The sequence below is a fragment of the Emys orbicularis genome, chromosome 1 (genome assembly GCF_028017835.1).
Source record: "Emys orbicularis isolate rEmyOrb1 chromosome 1, rEmyOrb1.hap1, whole genome shotgun sequence".
Classification (NCBI taxonomy): Eukaryota; Metazoa; Chordata; order Testudines; family Emydidae; genus Emys; species Emys orbicularis.
Genome location: NC_088683.1, coordinates 179,340,181 through 179,356,703, shown reverse-complemented (window position 1 = coordinate 179,356,703; position 16,523 = coordinate 179,340,181). Strand labels below are relative to the sequence as shown.

At 47.0% G+C, this 16,523-nt stretch overlaps 1 protein-coding gene across 1 annotated transcript in view; it reads right to left on the bottom strand.

The window, feature by feature from the left end:
• The window catches only part of ILDR2 (immunoglobulin like domain containing receptor 2), a 34,099-nt gene extending 18,466 nt beyond the window's left edge, over positions 1 to 15,633 (bottom strand). The window contains exons 1-4 of the mRNA XM_065420495.1: positions 15,501 to 15,633; positions 14,146 to 14,478; positions 12,679 to 12,798; positions 1,061 to 1,117 (exon numbers count right to left, since the gene is read on the bottom strand). Of these exons, the coding sequence (XP_065276567.1) occupies positions 1,061 to 1,117; positions 12,679 to 12,798; positions 14,146 to 14,478; positions 15,501 to 15,633 (643 nt within the window). The remainder of the gene's footprint in view (positions 1 to 1,060; positions 1,118 to 12,678; positions 12,799 to 14,145; positions 14,479 to 15,500) is intronic.
• Positions 15,634 to 16,523: the final 890 nt, after the last annotated feature.

Below are 16,523 nucleotides of genomic sequence, written 5' to 3'. Positions count from 1 at the left end.
ATTTTACATCCACTTTGCACAGGTGTAAATGGTGACAAAAGGTGCAAGGAATTGGAGAATCAAGCCTTGTTGAGTATATTTGTTGAAAAGACTCCTCCTACTACACTGAATCCTCTGCTGGCTCTAACGTTATGGCTAACATTAGGGGTCTTTACCCTCCTTTCCATGTGTGTGTCTGGGACAGATTATTCCCCCTTCATGTGTACTTAGAGCTGCTCTTGTGTATGAAAGTGGGTATGAGAAATCTATTTTGTGGGGAGAGACACACTTTGGTTTAGTGCCCTCAGGCTACAGTCATTTCACAGGTACCCAGAGCCGAATGCTTTCTCATCTCTTCCCTCTGAAAGACCATCTGATGTAGAATCTTGGACTACTAGAACCTCTATGGGGTTGGGAAATGCTTAAAAGTGGGATCCCATTAGTTTGGATAGTAAGGGATTTGTGCAGTCCAGAAAATCTTCAGGCCCCACCCCAACTATCTGGCTGTAGCTAGATCCCCCGATACGTAGCGTTGCTGCACAGAAGAACAGCTCCCACAGTCAGGTTTGGCTTAGTATCCCTCCTTTAGCAGGGGTGCCACATATGTGCAGCCTTCGGTGGCTGATTTTCATAACAGTATCCCATAATATAAAGTTAGGCCTTTGAAGAGTACTTCTTGAGGGCATACAGGGGTGCATCCACACTGTACTTTGTAGACGTACAAGGGTGCCAAGATATTACAGTATGGATAAAACGGAGTTGCCACAATCATGGTGGTGTGTGAGCACACAGGCATACAGCTTGATATAAAACGTCCTGTAAATAGACTTTTCCATTCTAGTGCTGGGCCTGTCTCTCTCCGCTATTTCTGTCTTTTGCATCCCTGTGTTACAGCCCCTCCCTATCCCCAGCATGAGGTTTGATATTTCTCAGTGCAATATGCACTTCCAACAAGCGACAGTTTATCACAGAATACAGGAGACGCACACAAGTAAGAAGGAAATTAATGTGCAGTGCAGCGGAGGGTTGGACAAACAAGGTGAGAGAGAGTGGGTCAATAAAGGATTAAATGACTGAATACCTGGCATAATCTCCGTAGCAAAACTGGGCAAGAGATCAGCAAGCAGCCCTGTCCTGCCTAGAAAAGACAGAAGGAGGAGAACAGGGAGAGAGGTTACTGCAGGAAAAACACACTCCCCAGCCCCTGCCTGAGCTTTCAGCCCCCTTCCTCAACATGGGATCGATCCACATATGCTCTGTGAAGTGAACTATATGGTTCAGGGATTTCATCACCTCCATAGTAATTGGCCCTGCTCAATGCATGGTGGCTGTCTATGTATCTGTCTGGCCTTGATTTGACCAACTGGGCTGGGGGGGAGGGAGAGAGTCAGGAATGGAGCCCCTCCAATCTAGGCAGAGGCTTGCAAGAAGGGGGTCCGTGCAGCATGATTACAAGGTGAGGCCTGCAGGGTATTGTTCTACACGCACGCACACTACACGTAGGCATGCACACTCACACTGAAACACACTCATCTGGGGGCTTGAGTGATTCAATTTTTAAAGAATCATTTTACTGGCATAAAAAAGAGAGAGCGTGCAAAAGACCGCAGCTGTCTGGATTAGAAAAGTGTTGACCCCAGTGCCCCCTACAAGTAAGCCACATACATACAGCACATGTACATGTGATGTTTTTCCATATGGGACACTGCAGCTGCACAGATTGGTTCACAAGAGATGCCATAATGACTATAGGAGGTGGGGGTATGACGGGATGTCGCTATAACCGGGAGATGCTTTGAGATATGGAGCCGATATCCAAGTGAAGCAAACCAACCAGGAAAGGATTTCTGTAAAACCTCACTGCACCTCTTGCTTTTTCCATTTGAATTTACAGTGAATGCGACAAACAAAATCCAAGCCCTAAGGGCAACTTGGTACCTATTTGTTTTGGAACTGCATGTATGAAATGTTGCTAATGCACAGCATATGTCCTGAATGTAGGTAAAGTATACTACAGGTATATATATATATGCCAGAACATATACAGAATGCCCCTGCGTGCATCTGTGCTGTGTGTATTTTTATATAGCACCAACAGTTTGCTAGGTTATTTACAGATACACAGGAAGGAGAAGAGCTCGCAATCTGAACAGACACACATGGGGGATGGAAAGTAAGGCAGGCAACCAAGTGTAAGTCAGTGAAAGGTGGTATAAAGTCACCTTTAACACCCCCGCCCCCGGGTTTTGCACTGAGCAGAGCTCAAACACAGTGATTAACTGGACCCAAAATCTTTGGCTTCTAGTCTCTCCCTGAAGCATGTTAAAATCAACCAGAATCTCACTCTCCACTTTCTCATTGCTTCAGCAGAGTGTCTAGAGAGATCAAAATACACACAAATGGTTGCTGGAGCCACAAGGAACATTCTAAATTCAGGCAGTGCTTTGCAACCTGTTGCAACTCATCAAAGCTGTTCTGGTACTCACTGTAAAACCATCAGTCCCAATGAGCTGTCAGAGTCTTAGCAGAAGATGTAAAACTGATCCTTCAGATGAAGTGTTCTTTATTTATTACTTTAAAATAGGGTTCTATCCATCAGTTTATGGCAACATTTTCATCAGTGTGTCCAAAGAATTTCATGGAATCCAGGTAGTCCATTCCCTGAAAGTACTAAATGTCCAGACTACTCTCAGCCAGCATACACATATATCTGTGTCATGTACACAAGACATGGACCATGCATCGTATGTGTCAGATGCCTGCCAGGTAACTCTTGCATATCACAGGCATGCTCTACACATGCATACCGGATGCATGGCTCCCATCACAAGAATGCTATACTCATACTTGCTCCACATGCACATCAAATATATGCCTTATTTACACACAAGAATCACATGCATGCAAAATGTATTTGCAGGTACAAACACACATTAACATTGCACGGCTGCAGAAAGTGTGTCTGCCTCCTGTTTGTTTACTCTGCATGCAGGCAGACTGTGTCCCTTGCAGAGACATCAGAGGTACGAGGATGGTAAAATATGAAGAGATAAGAGGGCGATACACCAGTTGGGAGCAGGCACTGGCCTGGGTAACTCCATCTCACAATGTAGTGCCTCTCATTTGAAGCCCACCCTAAAACCTGAGCTCCCTGCAGTAGTGCTGGGTTTTATGGCTAGGTGCTTCATGGTTCCAAGAATGTCCTGGTAAAACCACAGCTGTAAGATGTGATATGTGGGGGGAGGCAAATGTCAGAAACCATGCTGCTGTTGGAAATCCTAAATTGTTGTGAGGACAAGCAGGACAACCATTCCATGCAATCTGTGCAACAGTTTACTCAGTCAGTCCCCTTCAATAAGCACAATGTGATGTGTCTGGATTTAGGAGGAGAGAGAGTGGATCTCTTCACCATGCCAGAAGGGCAAATAAAGCTGGAATCTTGAGAATTCAGCAAAATTCCCACCTTCGCATCAGCAGGTTCTGCATTGTCTCTGCACTCAAGGCTTTCTCCCCACTCCTCCCTGTCTGTGTGAGGGATTCAGTCTGTGAAGGAATTCACAAAGCCCTCTCAGGAGAGGCCAATTCAGTGAAACCCAGGGCAGAGGCCACATCTGAACCTAAACATGTTGACGTGAATAGCTCAGCCGGCTACCAGAAAACAATACACTGAGTGACTGTGCCTCATCTAGCTTTCAGCACTTTGATTCTTTCCCCGGGCTGAGTTAATTCACTGATAACCCGTCCCCTCAGTGCCATGTAACTTCCCCCCTTCACAGACCCTCCCCCTGCTCCTCATTTTTAATAACGGCTGTTAAGTAGGCTAGGCTGCAGAGAAACACTTCAGCTGACCCAGCCGCTCTTGTTCATACCAGCGGTTACCACAGCAACGGCTGGGGGAGGTAGCACACAGGCTTGTCATGAATGCTCGCTAATTGAAGGCCGACTTTCCTCCCACAGTGATGAGCAACAAGTGAAGCAAAAATATACAGCAAGAGGGAGAGATTAGATGGCTCAAGGGGGAAGGGAGTGAGGTATAAGATTCTTTCACCTCTAGGTTTAGCTTGATTCAGGCCCAGAATGGTACTGACAAAAAGTGTCATGCATGAAATGGAATGGGGGGCATCAGCCTAGTTCCTAGGGAACAGGCCCCCTAGCAGGCCACTCCAATTGAGATTAGCTGCCTGCCGCTCCCCCCATGCTCTGAAGTCTCAATAGAAAAGCCAAGGACTGAATAGGCCACAGAGCTGTACTCCCCTCTGCCCCCCTAGACTAGGTGGTCAGTCTGGCCCAGGTCAATGAGGAGAAAGCTCACTGTCCATGTCCCGTCCCTGTCCCGTGAATAAACGCCAGTGCTCCATATCACTCTAGTTCCTTCCATTGGCACCAAACTCATTTTTTTAAAAGTAAGCTTGGAAGAGGGAGAGTGTGGTCTAGAAAAGAGCTGTCAAGGAGAAAACAGTTTATTCAAATACCCTGATAAGAGGTCATCCTATTTTGTTGCCTATTTATTATTGCTTGGCCTGTCTCGGAAAGCGGACTGTGGACATTTTGATAAATGGATTGAAATGGCTGTCTAGTTTCAATGTCTCTTCTGTAAATGCCTCTATAACCACAAGGACTGTAACTTCTTATGCTAACACCCCTCAGTGAATCCCAGCAGACACCTCTATGTCTAGATGGCCCAATTTTCCAGGATTGTCCCGGATGGTTTTATTCAAAATAGGAGTTTGTCCTTGTGTCAATAAAAATCTGGGACGTGTTGGCACTGTCTCTATTCCTGCCGCACTGCTGATTATGCTTTCCACACAAGCAACTCCAGCAGCTGCCTCTCAATTGTTCCCCTAACATGCACCTGCTGCCTCTCAGGCACAAGCGGAAGTTATGGCCACTCAACTGCAGCTGAGAGGCACAAAGACTAGAGTGGCAGCACAAGCACAGCAAGGCCCAAGACCAAGTGGGAGGAGGATCTTTAGCCCTATAGACAGGCTCTGATGTAGAAGGACTGGGGAGAGAGAGGAAAATTGGAAATGGGGATAAACCAAAAGAAAGCAGAGCAGACCTGGAAGATGGAGAAGTAAAAAGGAGTCCTAAAACCAGAGGGAGGAGGGAGAGAGAAAACAAAAGAACTTAACTTAATATGCAGGGTAGACGACACACCCAGAAGGAAAGGAGCAAAAAGTTAGGTCTGACTTGGAGCCAGAGGAGACAAATAACTGAATGGAATGGGGTCTATAGAGAAGAGGGTAAAAAAAAAAAAAATAGAGTTGGAGAAAATAATGAGGGAACACAGGGCTAAGTACATTGAAGAGCAGGAGGAGTCAGCGATGGAAGTGAGTGGCAATATGTTCCCTTTGGGGGGACTGATGCTCTGGTCCCCCCCAGCAGCGGAGGGCAGTAGGGGCCCAGACAGCTATTTCCTTCCTAGTAGCGGATGAACATGCTATTGTTGTCAACCTGTGTTACACTTAAGGGGCCCTGGCACTTGGAGACTGACCCAGTAGGGGCATCAGGAAGCAGAGTGGAGAAAGCGTGGCTCTCATAAATCGGAGGCTCTTCCAAGGCAGCTGCTGGGAGATTTATTAGGAGAGTGTGGCCTTGTAATGAGTTCCTCCTTGCTCCCTCTGCGAGCAGTAAACTTTTCTTTTTTCCCATCCCTCTTTTCTCTGTTTGTCAGTCGGAGGGAGAAACAGAGGCAGCCGTTCTTGGAGATCAAAGCTTTAGCAGGAAACAAAGACCTCCAAGGAGGCTGTTGTCATGGAAACCTTAGTAACTGAGGCCTTTTAATCGTGCCATTCTCCTTTGTTAGCAGTGTGTGGCTGGGGCTGGCAAATAAGAAGGAAGGGGGGGGGAATCCTTGGCAACAAGTAGCATTTCTAAATGGCATGAAATAAGTAACTGGGGGGTGAAGGGGGTGTTGGACAAGGTTTCAAGAGAGATGCATGGGTGCACAGCAGAAGGATCTATGGAAAAGCTACATCACACAGGAGTTTAGCAGGAGAGGACACCCTTGGTGCCCTCCTGGCACCACGGCACTCACAGATGCGAGTACAAACTGGTCTCGTTTGTCTTGTCCTTTGTAAAATAATTACTCCTTGCTCCTGCCCACTTTATGGTTCTCTGGCCCAGGCAGAGCTATGGGTAAGAAAGTCTTGGTTATAAAGCTGTTTGTGGGCCTTCCTGGGCTGAATTCTGGGCTTCTAGCCTCCTGTGTATGCCAGTGACACTAATACATCTGCCAACTACTGTGGACAAGTAGGCTGGGATGTTATTGGCAGCTCTTCAATGGAATAAAATGAAATGCTACAGCTGTCATCCTGTCAGGGCAATTTCCCGCCATGAACTCTCCTATCTCTGGATTATAGAAGCTGATGTGGGCTCTATCTCTCTTGGGGCAGAAGAGACTAAAGCTGGCACTGCTTATATCAAGTAAAATAAGTCACCTTATTGACTGAGAACATAGCACAAAGGTCCAACCACACACACACAGCAGCATGCACTGATTTACACAACAAATACATTAGACAGGTAGGTAGCTATTATAACAATGTGTGTAAGTATACAAGTAAGTATATATATCTACAACTATGCCTCTCTGTGTGTATTAGGCTAGGAAGAATTTGATTTTTATGCTTTATGAATTTTGACAGGTAACGTAAATTACCAAATTTTCATTTATCAACTTTAAATGTTTGCTTACTAACATGGGATTAAGAAAACCTCAGATGCTAATTGTTTAATTTAAAAAGTAATGACTGGAGAAGTCTAGGCTTCTAGGAGATTCATTAATAAAATACTATCTGATAATTGTGTAATTCATGTTGTGTTAATTGACCTGCCAAATGGAACAGAGAATAAAATATGTCAACAGTTGTCTAGCAAAGCAGTGTGGTCCATTAGCTAGTGCACCAGACTGTTAGTTAGGATTCCTGGGCTCTACTCCTGTTTCTTCCAGAAACTCACTGTATGTCTGAGAGCTAGTCAACTTAACTTAATCTGTGCCTAAATTTCCCCAGCTGTAAAATGGGGATCATATTTAATAACCTGGATAAAGAGCTTTGAGGTCCTCAGATGAAAAGGGCTATAAATAATAATAATTTTATTACAAGTGTAGTACATTCTGTATGTTTAATAGAGACAGTGAGCTTGAGCTACAGAAGTCACTTAGCCTAGCTAAAGGGTCCTGATCTCCAAGGAAAGAACATCAATTAAGCTAGCATCACCAAAACCCCAAGATGTCATTGCGAGGCACTATATTAGCCCTGACACTGCAGTATGTACAGTGCCTAGAACATTGGGACTCTGATCTCTGATTGGGGATTCTAGGTGCTATCATAATACAAATATTTAATAATAATTTGTATTAATACTCTTTGAATAGCATCCTGTCCTTATTCTAGAGTGGGTTCACTTGCTCCCAATCTCATTCTTGCCCCTATAGCAAAACACTTTTTCCCCACTGATCCCCTAAGACAGGGGTAGATAAAGGCCCTGATTCAGCAGTCCATGCCCATAAGTGCTTTGCTGAACTTTAGGCACATACTTAAATCCCACTGGCTTTGCTGAACAGGGGATGGATTTAAGCACATGCTTAAATGCTTTGCTGAATTGGGATCAAAGTGAGAACAGCTAGTGGAATTCTACAGTGCAACCAGAAACTACCCTTATCTTTGATATGGAAGTGTGATCCAGGGACACTAAAAGCCGGGCTGCTCAGATCAAGATGGAAGATTGCTGATGCAACCTGCAGTCTCCATGGGCTGTATGTCCATATAAAGACATGCGCAGCTGCAATCTACTCCATTTTATTCAAATGATAGTAGAAGTAGCTCCTGAGCTCCTGAGGTTCCTAACAAAGCCCTTGGTTGGGCAAAGTTTGGGACCCTCTGCCCTTAACTATGTAAATAACACTATATTTTTGCCACCTCCCAAATCTTCCACATGTTGTTATTGATGTCAAATTATCTTGCCAAGCAGCATCCTCCCTTTAACCTGCAAACTTCCTATGCTTCTGAGGTTCAAATCTGAAAAATGTTTCCTATTTCCTCTTAAGCAGTCATTGGTCTCCTCTCTTATTCTGCCCTCCCCAATTTCCATTTTCATCGATTGATATGATAAAGAGGTAGAACTCCTGCTCCCCTCACAACCTCCAAACAACGTTTTAAAAGATGCAGTGACCCCCAAAATAAGCAATGTACAGTGTATTTTAAAAGGACATGTCAATAGGGAGTTGATACTGTGCATGATGGGAAACTCAAACTCTCTCAGACATCATCCCTTTACTGTTTCAGCTGCTCCCAATAGGGAGTCAGCCTTTCATCTGATCAGCAAACAGCAAACAAAAATGTCTCATTGAACATCCCCTAGGATTGCAGAAGTTCTCAAACCTACATTTATATTCAGTCTGTCCTTGCAATTCACTAATATCCAGAAGAGAAGTGGGATGGAATCAGAATATCCCAGGAAGTTCCAGAATATTAAAAAATGCTATTTCTTTATTGCTGGCTATCTCCTGCATCAAAGGGCATTGTCTTGCTTTCAGTCATCATCACATTGAGAGAGAGAGAGAGAGAGAGAGAGAGAGGGGGGGGGGCAGGAAAAAGAATAAGAAGTGTAGGAAGGACAAGGAGACAGGGAGAAGGGAAGGTAATTGGGATGTCACTGATGCACATAACTAATGGGCTTGATCATTCTGTCTGATGACCAACACCCAGGAGAGGAAGCGAATGCAAGCTGCTCCAACCAGCCTATGAAGCAGAGCAAAGTACACCCAGAACAAGACTGCTCTCATGCTATTGGAGAACCCATTGAAGTGCACTCTCCTGATGTGCAAGTGCCGCAAACAGTCAAAGTGCAACGACAGAAAACGAGCTGCAGGTTCCCTCCCAGTAAAAGCACAAAGGACTAGGGCAGTGTGATGGGATGTATCAACTCCGCACTGGTGAGCTGAGGGTTAAGCAGCTAGTCTGGACGCAGGAAGTCAGGCCCCCTGGCCTTTTCTGGGCATGCTCCCACTGACAGGAGCATTCAAAAGGGAGCAGCTCAGCCCAGTCTGGGCTGACCAAGGAGGAGAGCAGTTGGGTGCAGCAGCATTCTGCCAAGAAACTGCCAGGACTGGGCCTCCTAGCCAAGCCACGGAAGCCCATTGACCGCAGGAACTGAGGACAATGACTTGTTGCCAACAGGGGAAGGAGCCCCAGAGATGAACCTGGGAGAAAGCCACTGACGGAGGTTCAGGAAACAGTGGTAGGAAATGACCCAGGGAGCACATAATAATACCAGACCCTAGGCCATATATATGGCCTATGGCTTTGAAAGACACTGGGTCAGATCCCAGTGGAGTAGGGTGGGCCACGGTTCCGCTACTTGCCCTTGGGAACTATAGCCACTAGGCAGAGGAGCTCTTGACTCTCACTGTGGGACACTACTGCCAGCCTGGGGCACACAGGCACCCCCCGACAGCAAGTACAGCAGGACAAGGCTCTCTTCCCCATATAATCTTTTATACACAGGTCCCAAGATTTGAAACAACATCCATTTATTTAGGCTTCTCCTGTCTCCATGGTAGCACATTGCTTCACCATGGTCTCTGAGAAGCAGTGCAACCAGGTGGATAGACCACTGGACTTGGACTCAGGAAACTGGGTTTTATTCTAGACTCTGCCACAGTCCTGCTGTGTGACCTTGGCAAGTCACTTCCCCTCTCTGTGCCTCAGTTTCCTCATTTGTAAAATGGGACTAATGATACTGACCTCCTTGGCAAAGTGCTTTGAGAGCTACTGATGAAAAGTGCTATATCAGAGCTAGATATTCTTAATTATATTATTATTATTTATTATAATACTGAGATTTGGTGGTCAGCTAGGTGCCTTTGGGGTGTGAGGATGAGGCACAGTTAAATAGCCCATTACCCCGTAGCAATATCCGTGTTGGCATCACATAATAAGACCCGTGGCTAGTATCTGGCAGAGATGGGCCTAAACTGAAAAGTCTGGATCCAGACCTGGATTTAGAGCAAACCAAAGTTCAGAGGGGTTCAGGCTTGTGTCAAGTACATGGTGCATGATAGTGCCATGGAACTGGACGTGGATGTGCCAGTAGTTAATGCTGATTTCCCTTGTCCAAGGGCCCACTGTCCACCTCATGTCTGTAGATGGGCTTTGGCAGTGCATTAAAATACATCACTGTGCTTATCTTCCATATTGGTTGAGTGGTTTTCCTCCAGCACTATCACTTGCTGCACTGTACTCCTCTGTTTAGATGTCATCTAAGTACTCCTCTGACCTAGCAGGCCAACATATATGTTCCAGTGTGTGCATGTACAGCCTCTACACAAGTTATCTATCCATGTGTTTTAACATGACCTTCACCACAGTAGCAATATATCAATATACAACATACAACATTAAGGAAGGTAATATTTCTCCAAAGGGACTATGCCCTCATCACCTGCCACTTCTCTGATTTCAGGTTTTAACTTCTGATTTCTAGGGGATTAATTTAAGGCAAACTATGGCTCACACTTTAAGAGAAAAAAGTTGGTTTTGGCTGATGTTTAAAATATTGTTTTCCTTGATTATACTGGTATAAACCCCCATGTGGACATTCTTATTAAGGTACAAGAGTGGCTATGCTGGAGTTTACTAAACCAGGGGAAGGGATAGGACAGTACTGGGCTAGAGAGGCCCCACTCCTCAGCAGCTGTAGGGCATGCTCCAGGTGGATGGATAGTTTAAAAGGACATGGGTGGGCCAGAGAAAGGAGATACAGGCGATATCAGGAAGTGAGGCTGATGCCTGGAGCTATGAGAAGAATGGCTCCGGCACTGTTAAGGCCACTCTGGAAGCAGTGATCCAGATCCCCCTTCTCTTTGGGAGTTGAAAACTCACAAGAGACTGTGAAGAACTGGGCAATGTTCCACTGGCAGACTAAGCAGAAGTGACCTGTGGGGAGTATATCTGGACATGGACCAAACAGTGGTCTGGACACTGTAATGCCCCTCTTGAGTCAGGACCTGGTGGAGTGGATGGGCCGGGTCTCCTTACCTGGCTCCTTTGCACCTCTCAGATGACAAAACCCTAAGGGGAGTGGAAGGGACATTCTGGAGAGAGATTGAGACCTGCCACATATGACCCAATTGGGGCTAACGTGGCCACTCACACATAGGTGCCGACTCTGTGGGTGCTCCGGGGCTGGAGCACCCATGGGGAAAAATTAGCGGGTGCTCCGTACCCACCAGCAGCCAAGCTCCCCTTCCTCGCCTACTTCTCCCCAGCGTGCCGCGTCCCCGCTCCTCCCCCTCCCTCCCAGCGCTTCCTGCCCCCCCGCCGCCTAACAGCTGTTTGGCGGCACTTAGGACTTTCCGGGAGAGAGGGGGAGGAGCGGGGACGCCGCGCGCTCAGGGGAGGAGGCAGAGAAGAGGCAGGGGCGGGGACTTGGGGGAAGGGGGTGGAATGGGGGCAGGAAGGGGGCAGGGCTAGGGTGGGAAAAGGCAGGGGGGGCGGGGACTTTGGGGAGGGGGTGGAATGGGGATGGAGTGAGGGCGGTGCAGGGGTGGGAAGAAGCGGGGCAGGGTCGGGGCCAGGGGCAAGGTGGGGTCAAGCACCCACCAGGCAGACGGGAAGTCGGTGCCTATGCACTCACATGTTCCTGGAATACCGGACATTCTGGCGCTTCTGGGAATGGTGTGGGTCCACCCTTGCTTGCGTGACCTTGTACACATGGCGCGTGAGAGGTCACACTGCACAGGAGATACCATTTTCAAGAGCGCCCTATGCTGCTGCGGGTGGAGTGGCACGCTCTTCAAAATAGAGTCCCCTGTCCAATACCAGACAAAAACAACTCCGGTATTGTCCCAGTACTGAACAGGGGACAAACCAGCCAAAAAAAGGACTGTCCAGTATAAAACCAGACGAGTGGCCTTCCTAGCTGGGGCCTGCTGTAGAACGATCAGGCCAGAAAGAACCACGGAGCCACTGCCTGATCACTAGGCTGGCTGGCTATCAGACTGACAAGCTACAGGGGCCTTTTCCCAGTTTAGTTTATGTTGCTTTGGAAGCAGTTTCAGTTAAAACAGAAAAGGCCATTCTTATTCCAGAATAAGTGTGTCCACATGAGGAAGTGTACCAAGTGTAACTATAGAAGTTGAACTATAGTGATATAATTATATCGGTATAACTGGAAAAATCTCCCATATAGACAAGCCCTTATAGCAAAAACTGGTGCCCTCTCAATTCTTCTTCAGGGATGAGCCTCCAGACGATCTGGGAGAACGTTAGGGGCTGCCCGCCCCCATTACAGATCTCAATGCAGCAAAAAATAGTGCATTTGGGATCTATTTAGTGTATATTTTTAAAAGACACAATTTCAGATTTTTTATTTGCTGGCACTTTATCACTTTAAATCTTAAATAGGGGGCCAGATTCTCCACTGCCCTGCCCCTTAGGTAGCCACCTGCCCATGTGCCAAGTGAGGCTATGTGGATGTGAAACATTCCTGTTCTGGTTTGGCAGTGTTTGACACCCACTTTCCCCAGACACAAATGACCGCCCAAGCTGGGGGGCAGGGGAGAATCAGACCCAGGAAATGTAATATATATATATATGTGCTACTCTCACAATATACTGCATAAACATACTCAGAGGGAGACAGAGCATGAGAGCTTTCCACTGAGGAAGAAGCAAATTGTGAAACATTGCTCACCCAGAACCAGCAGCTCCACTGACTCCTCATTCTTGCCCTCCAAGTCGTCAGGGGTGATGATGAGACAGTAATAGAGCCCACTGTCTCCCCACATCAGCTTCCCAATATGGAGGTCTGCATCTGAAAAACAAAAAATGCAGAGGGTGGGGCCATCCCCCAGCCCCCTCAAGAAGTGAAGGGTTGAAAACACTGGCTCCAACTACAAGTGCAACCCCCTGGGAGCTGTCACTGATGGGAGTAGATTTTTGTTCCCTGGTGGTTTGCGGGGATTACATCCCTAGCTAGTGCTGTGTGACAGGTCAAGCCTCTAGTTGTAGATTAAGGGACCGATCCAACTCCCCATTAATTCCAGAGGGAGGTGGGATTCGACCCTAAGAGAGTAACACAAGCCCATTACTCTGAAAACGGATGTAGCTTGGTAAGCTGTGGTGTTGAATGGGGAGTTGGAGAAACACAGGCGAGGCCCACAAAGAGAGTGCAAGGCAGAGGATGGAGCCCTTGGACAAACCACTAACTCCCCTTCCTTTTGCCCTCCCTACTGGCAATGGCCCAGTGTCTTGACAGTACTCCTGCTGGGCAAACGGGGTTTAGATGCTACTTCCTCTGGAACACATCAACCATCTCCCAAAGGCATCACTAGAAAACAAAGTAAAATATTCCCTCCCCTCCAAGAGGTGAGTGTGTTTTGCCACACCAGGGAGCAAGGGGCTAGTAACCCCTACCAGCTAGCTGGCTTGTTGAATTAGAGAGGATGACATGTATTAAGGAGTCCTAGTCTCACATGGCCTCTTCCCGCAAAAGATTGAGGGAAGTCTCAGCTCCCTCCAGTTGACTTCACACAGCTTAAATCTCTTCCTTTTTTCCCTCCTGAAGTGGGAATGGGTTTAGGTCCCTATTGGAGTAGGTGATGAAGCCCAGAGTTGAATAAACATGAGATGCAGAATTACTCCTTCATGTTGGCAGGGCAGGAGGAGAGGAGGTCTGTTCAAAAGGATAGGAAGAGTTGTGAGGGGGAAAGCCCAGCCATGGAGACTGCACTCCCCATTCTCTACCACAGGAGAAGCTGGCACCTCCAAGTCAGCGTTTGGGCCCATCGGTGGGATCAGTGTGGAGAATCCCAGAACTAAATGAACATGAAAACAGAACACCCCTGTTGACCCAGGAGAGAGTAACCCCTCGGTCAGGATTGGAGCACCTTTGTGGAGCAGGTTGAAAGTCCAGGAGGAATGAGTTTAATCTCCCCTCTCTGGTCAGATTTAGTTTGTAGAGTCCATTGTCTAAGAATGAACTTGTACCATTGGGTCCTGGTACATGACTGGGGGTCCCTAGGCACTAGGATTATGCAAAAAATAATAATTAATACCCCTGCCCCAGTTGGAGTTAACTAAACAATTTCCAACAGCCTTCAGTATTCATAATTGCCAAGAATGATTCTAAACAATACTAAAGCAGCTAGGGGGGCATTACCATGGACAATGGTGACATCTCTTTCCTTATAGAAGTCCCCTATTGTGACCGCGGATCCCTGCTTGGAAGCTACGACACGGACCGTCCTTCTGCTGTCCACGCAGTCCAGGTAGGGATCCCACTCCAGGTTCCTTTTGCTCACCGCTTGTATCCCTGAGGTGGCCAGACCCAAAGCTTCTCCCGTGCGGTCTTGGCAGTAGGATTTAAACCTCCATTGCACCACAGCCGGCTGGGTGGAGGAAGTAGAAAAGTGGCAGCGAAGCAGGGCAGGCTGAAACAGCATAGCAACCTTCTTCTTTTCAGGCACCGTGACCTGCAGTCCCTCAGCAAGTGCTACAAAACAAAAACATTGGTGTTATCCCCCAGCGTGGTACGGACAACATGCTCTGGGCACAGATGGGATTAGATGTTTTATAATTGTGTCATTCTCACATAGACTTATAATGACCATCAGATTTTAGGTGCTGGCGTGGAATTTCCCTCAAGGTATGTTAACAAGGATGTTTGGGGAGTAGGAATAAGACCCCCCCAAGTTTGGCTCAAGGGTCAAATGTAACGTCTTTGGGGCAGGAACCACATTTTTGTTCTGTATTTGTACAGTGCCTAGTACAATGGGGTCCTCGCCCACGACTGGGGTCCCTACGCACTACAGCTTATACAAATAATAACAACGGCCGCACTGGGATGAGAACAGAACTGGACAACTGCCTTTATTATTGTAGGTGAACTTACAAGCAGTTTCTGTCCACCCATTGAGGAAGATCCAAGTACGAGAGAACAATAGGATTATGTGAGTTTAGTTTTGATATTAAAAAAGAAAGTGGATGAGAGGGGAGGGCATATTAGGCACTTGTAAAGGACTAGGCACTTTATGGATAAGGATACTCCATGCACTAAAGATATTCAGTAAGTGGGCCAGATTCTGATCTCACTCATATCAGTGCAAATCCAGAGTAACTCCATTGATTTCAATGGAATTACCCAAATTTAACTCCAGCATAACTCACAGCAGAATCTGGCTCCTTGTAATGTGCATTAACACAGTCCCACACCCATACTGAGACACAATAGGTATGAATCCAGATCACACAACTCTTGCTGCAACTGGAGTGCAGTCTCGGCACTAAGCAAATTCTCTCCATGTGAGAGGAGCAAAGGATAGTGGCCAGAATTCTTAGGCTTTTGCATTTCATGGAAATTTGCTTTTCATTTCATTCGATTTATCTGCCAGCTGACAGGAGAGCTGCGACCCCGCCTGACATATTGGACCTCACAGCAGACACATGGGAGTGAATTACATGTGTGACTGCTGATGCACCCTTCTTTCTTGGTAGTTTAAAGCAGTGGTCCCCAACCTTTTTTGTCTGGCAGGTGCCAAAATGCCGCCAAAATGCCGCCGACAAGCGGCAACGTCAATAGGCGTCGCCACCGAAATGCCGCGTCATTCAGAGGTGTTGCCGCCGAAATGCCGCCAAAAATCGGCGGCATTTTGGCGGCAATGCTTCTGGATGACGCTGCTTGTCGGTGGCATTTCGGCGGATGCTCGTCCGCCGGCCAGTACGCCGGCGCACTTAGACGCCCCAGCGGGCGCCCTGGCGCCCACGGGCACCGTGTTAGGGACCCCTGGTTTAAAGTGAGAAGGGCAGAAGGGGAGGGGCTGGGGGCTAGCCTCCCGCAATGGCTGGTTCACCTGCCGCCCATTATTGGGGGGGGAAAGGAGGCAAAGGGAGGAGAAACATTGGGATGAACACAGGAAGTGTAAGGGTGAGTAGGAGGAAATGAGATCTAAGGTACAGAATGGTTAAATGTAGCTGGAAGATAGTCTCTAGTGACCCCAATTAAGGTATGTTTAGCAGTGTGAAGAGGGTAGAAACCAGACTGTAAGAAATCAAGGAGAGATATGGAGGAGAAGAATGAAGTCAGCAAGGGTACTTAAAGATCTTGGAGGTGGGAGCTAAGGTAGTAGTTATAGAATGAAATTAGAATGAAGGAAGGTTTCTTTAAAATGGAGAAACAAGAGTGTGCTTGAAGGGAGAGGACAATGAAGCAGAGGAAAGACCAATTAAAGATAAAGGAGAGTCAGCCAGGACATAGTAGGTGTGAAGGGATGCGGCCACAGGAGGCGGTTTGAAAGGTTAGAAGCAGAAAATAAGCAGAGATCTCAGAATTTGGAGCAGAAGCAGAGGGATTGGGGAATGGAAAGTCTTGGACTAATGTTGTGACTTTTCTTTTTGAAGAAGTTAGCAAGGCACAGTGTACAGAACCAATTCAATCACTGGATTGTGAAGAGATTGCAACAAAGAAGCCTATTAATGCCAGTTTTGAGGGATAGAGATACTTGTCCACTAGGAGCTGGGACTGAGACCCTCAATTTATTT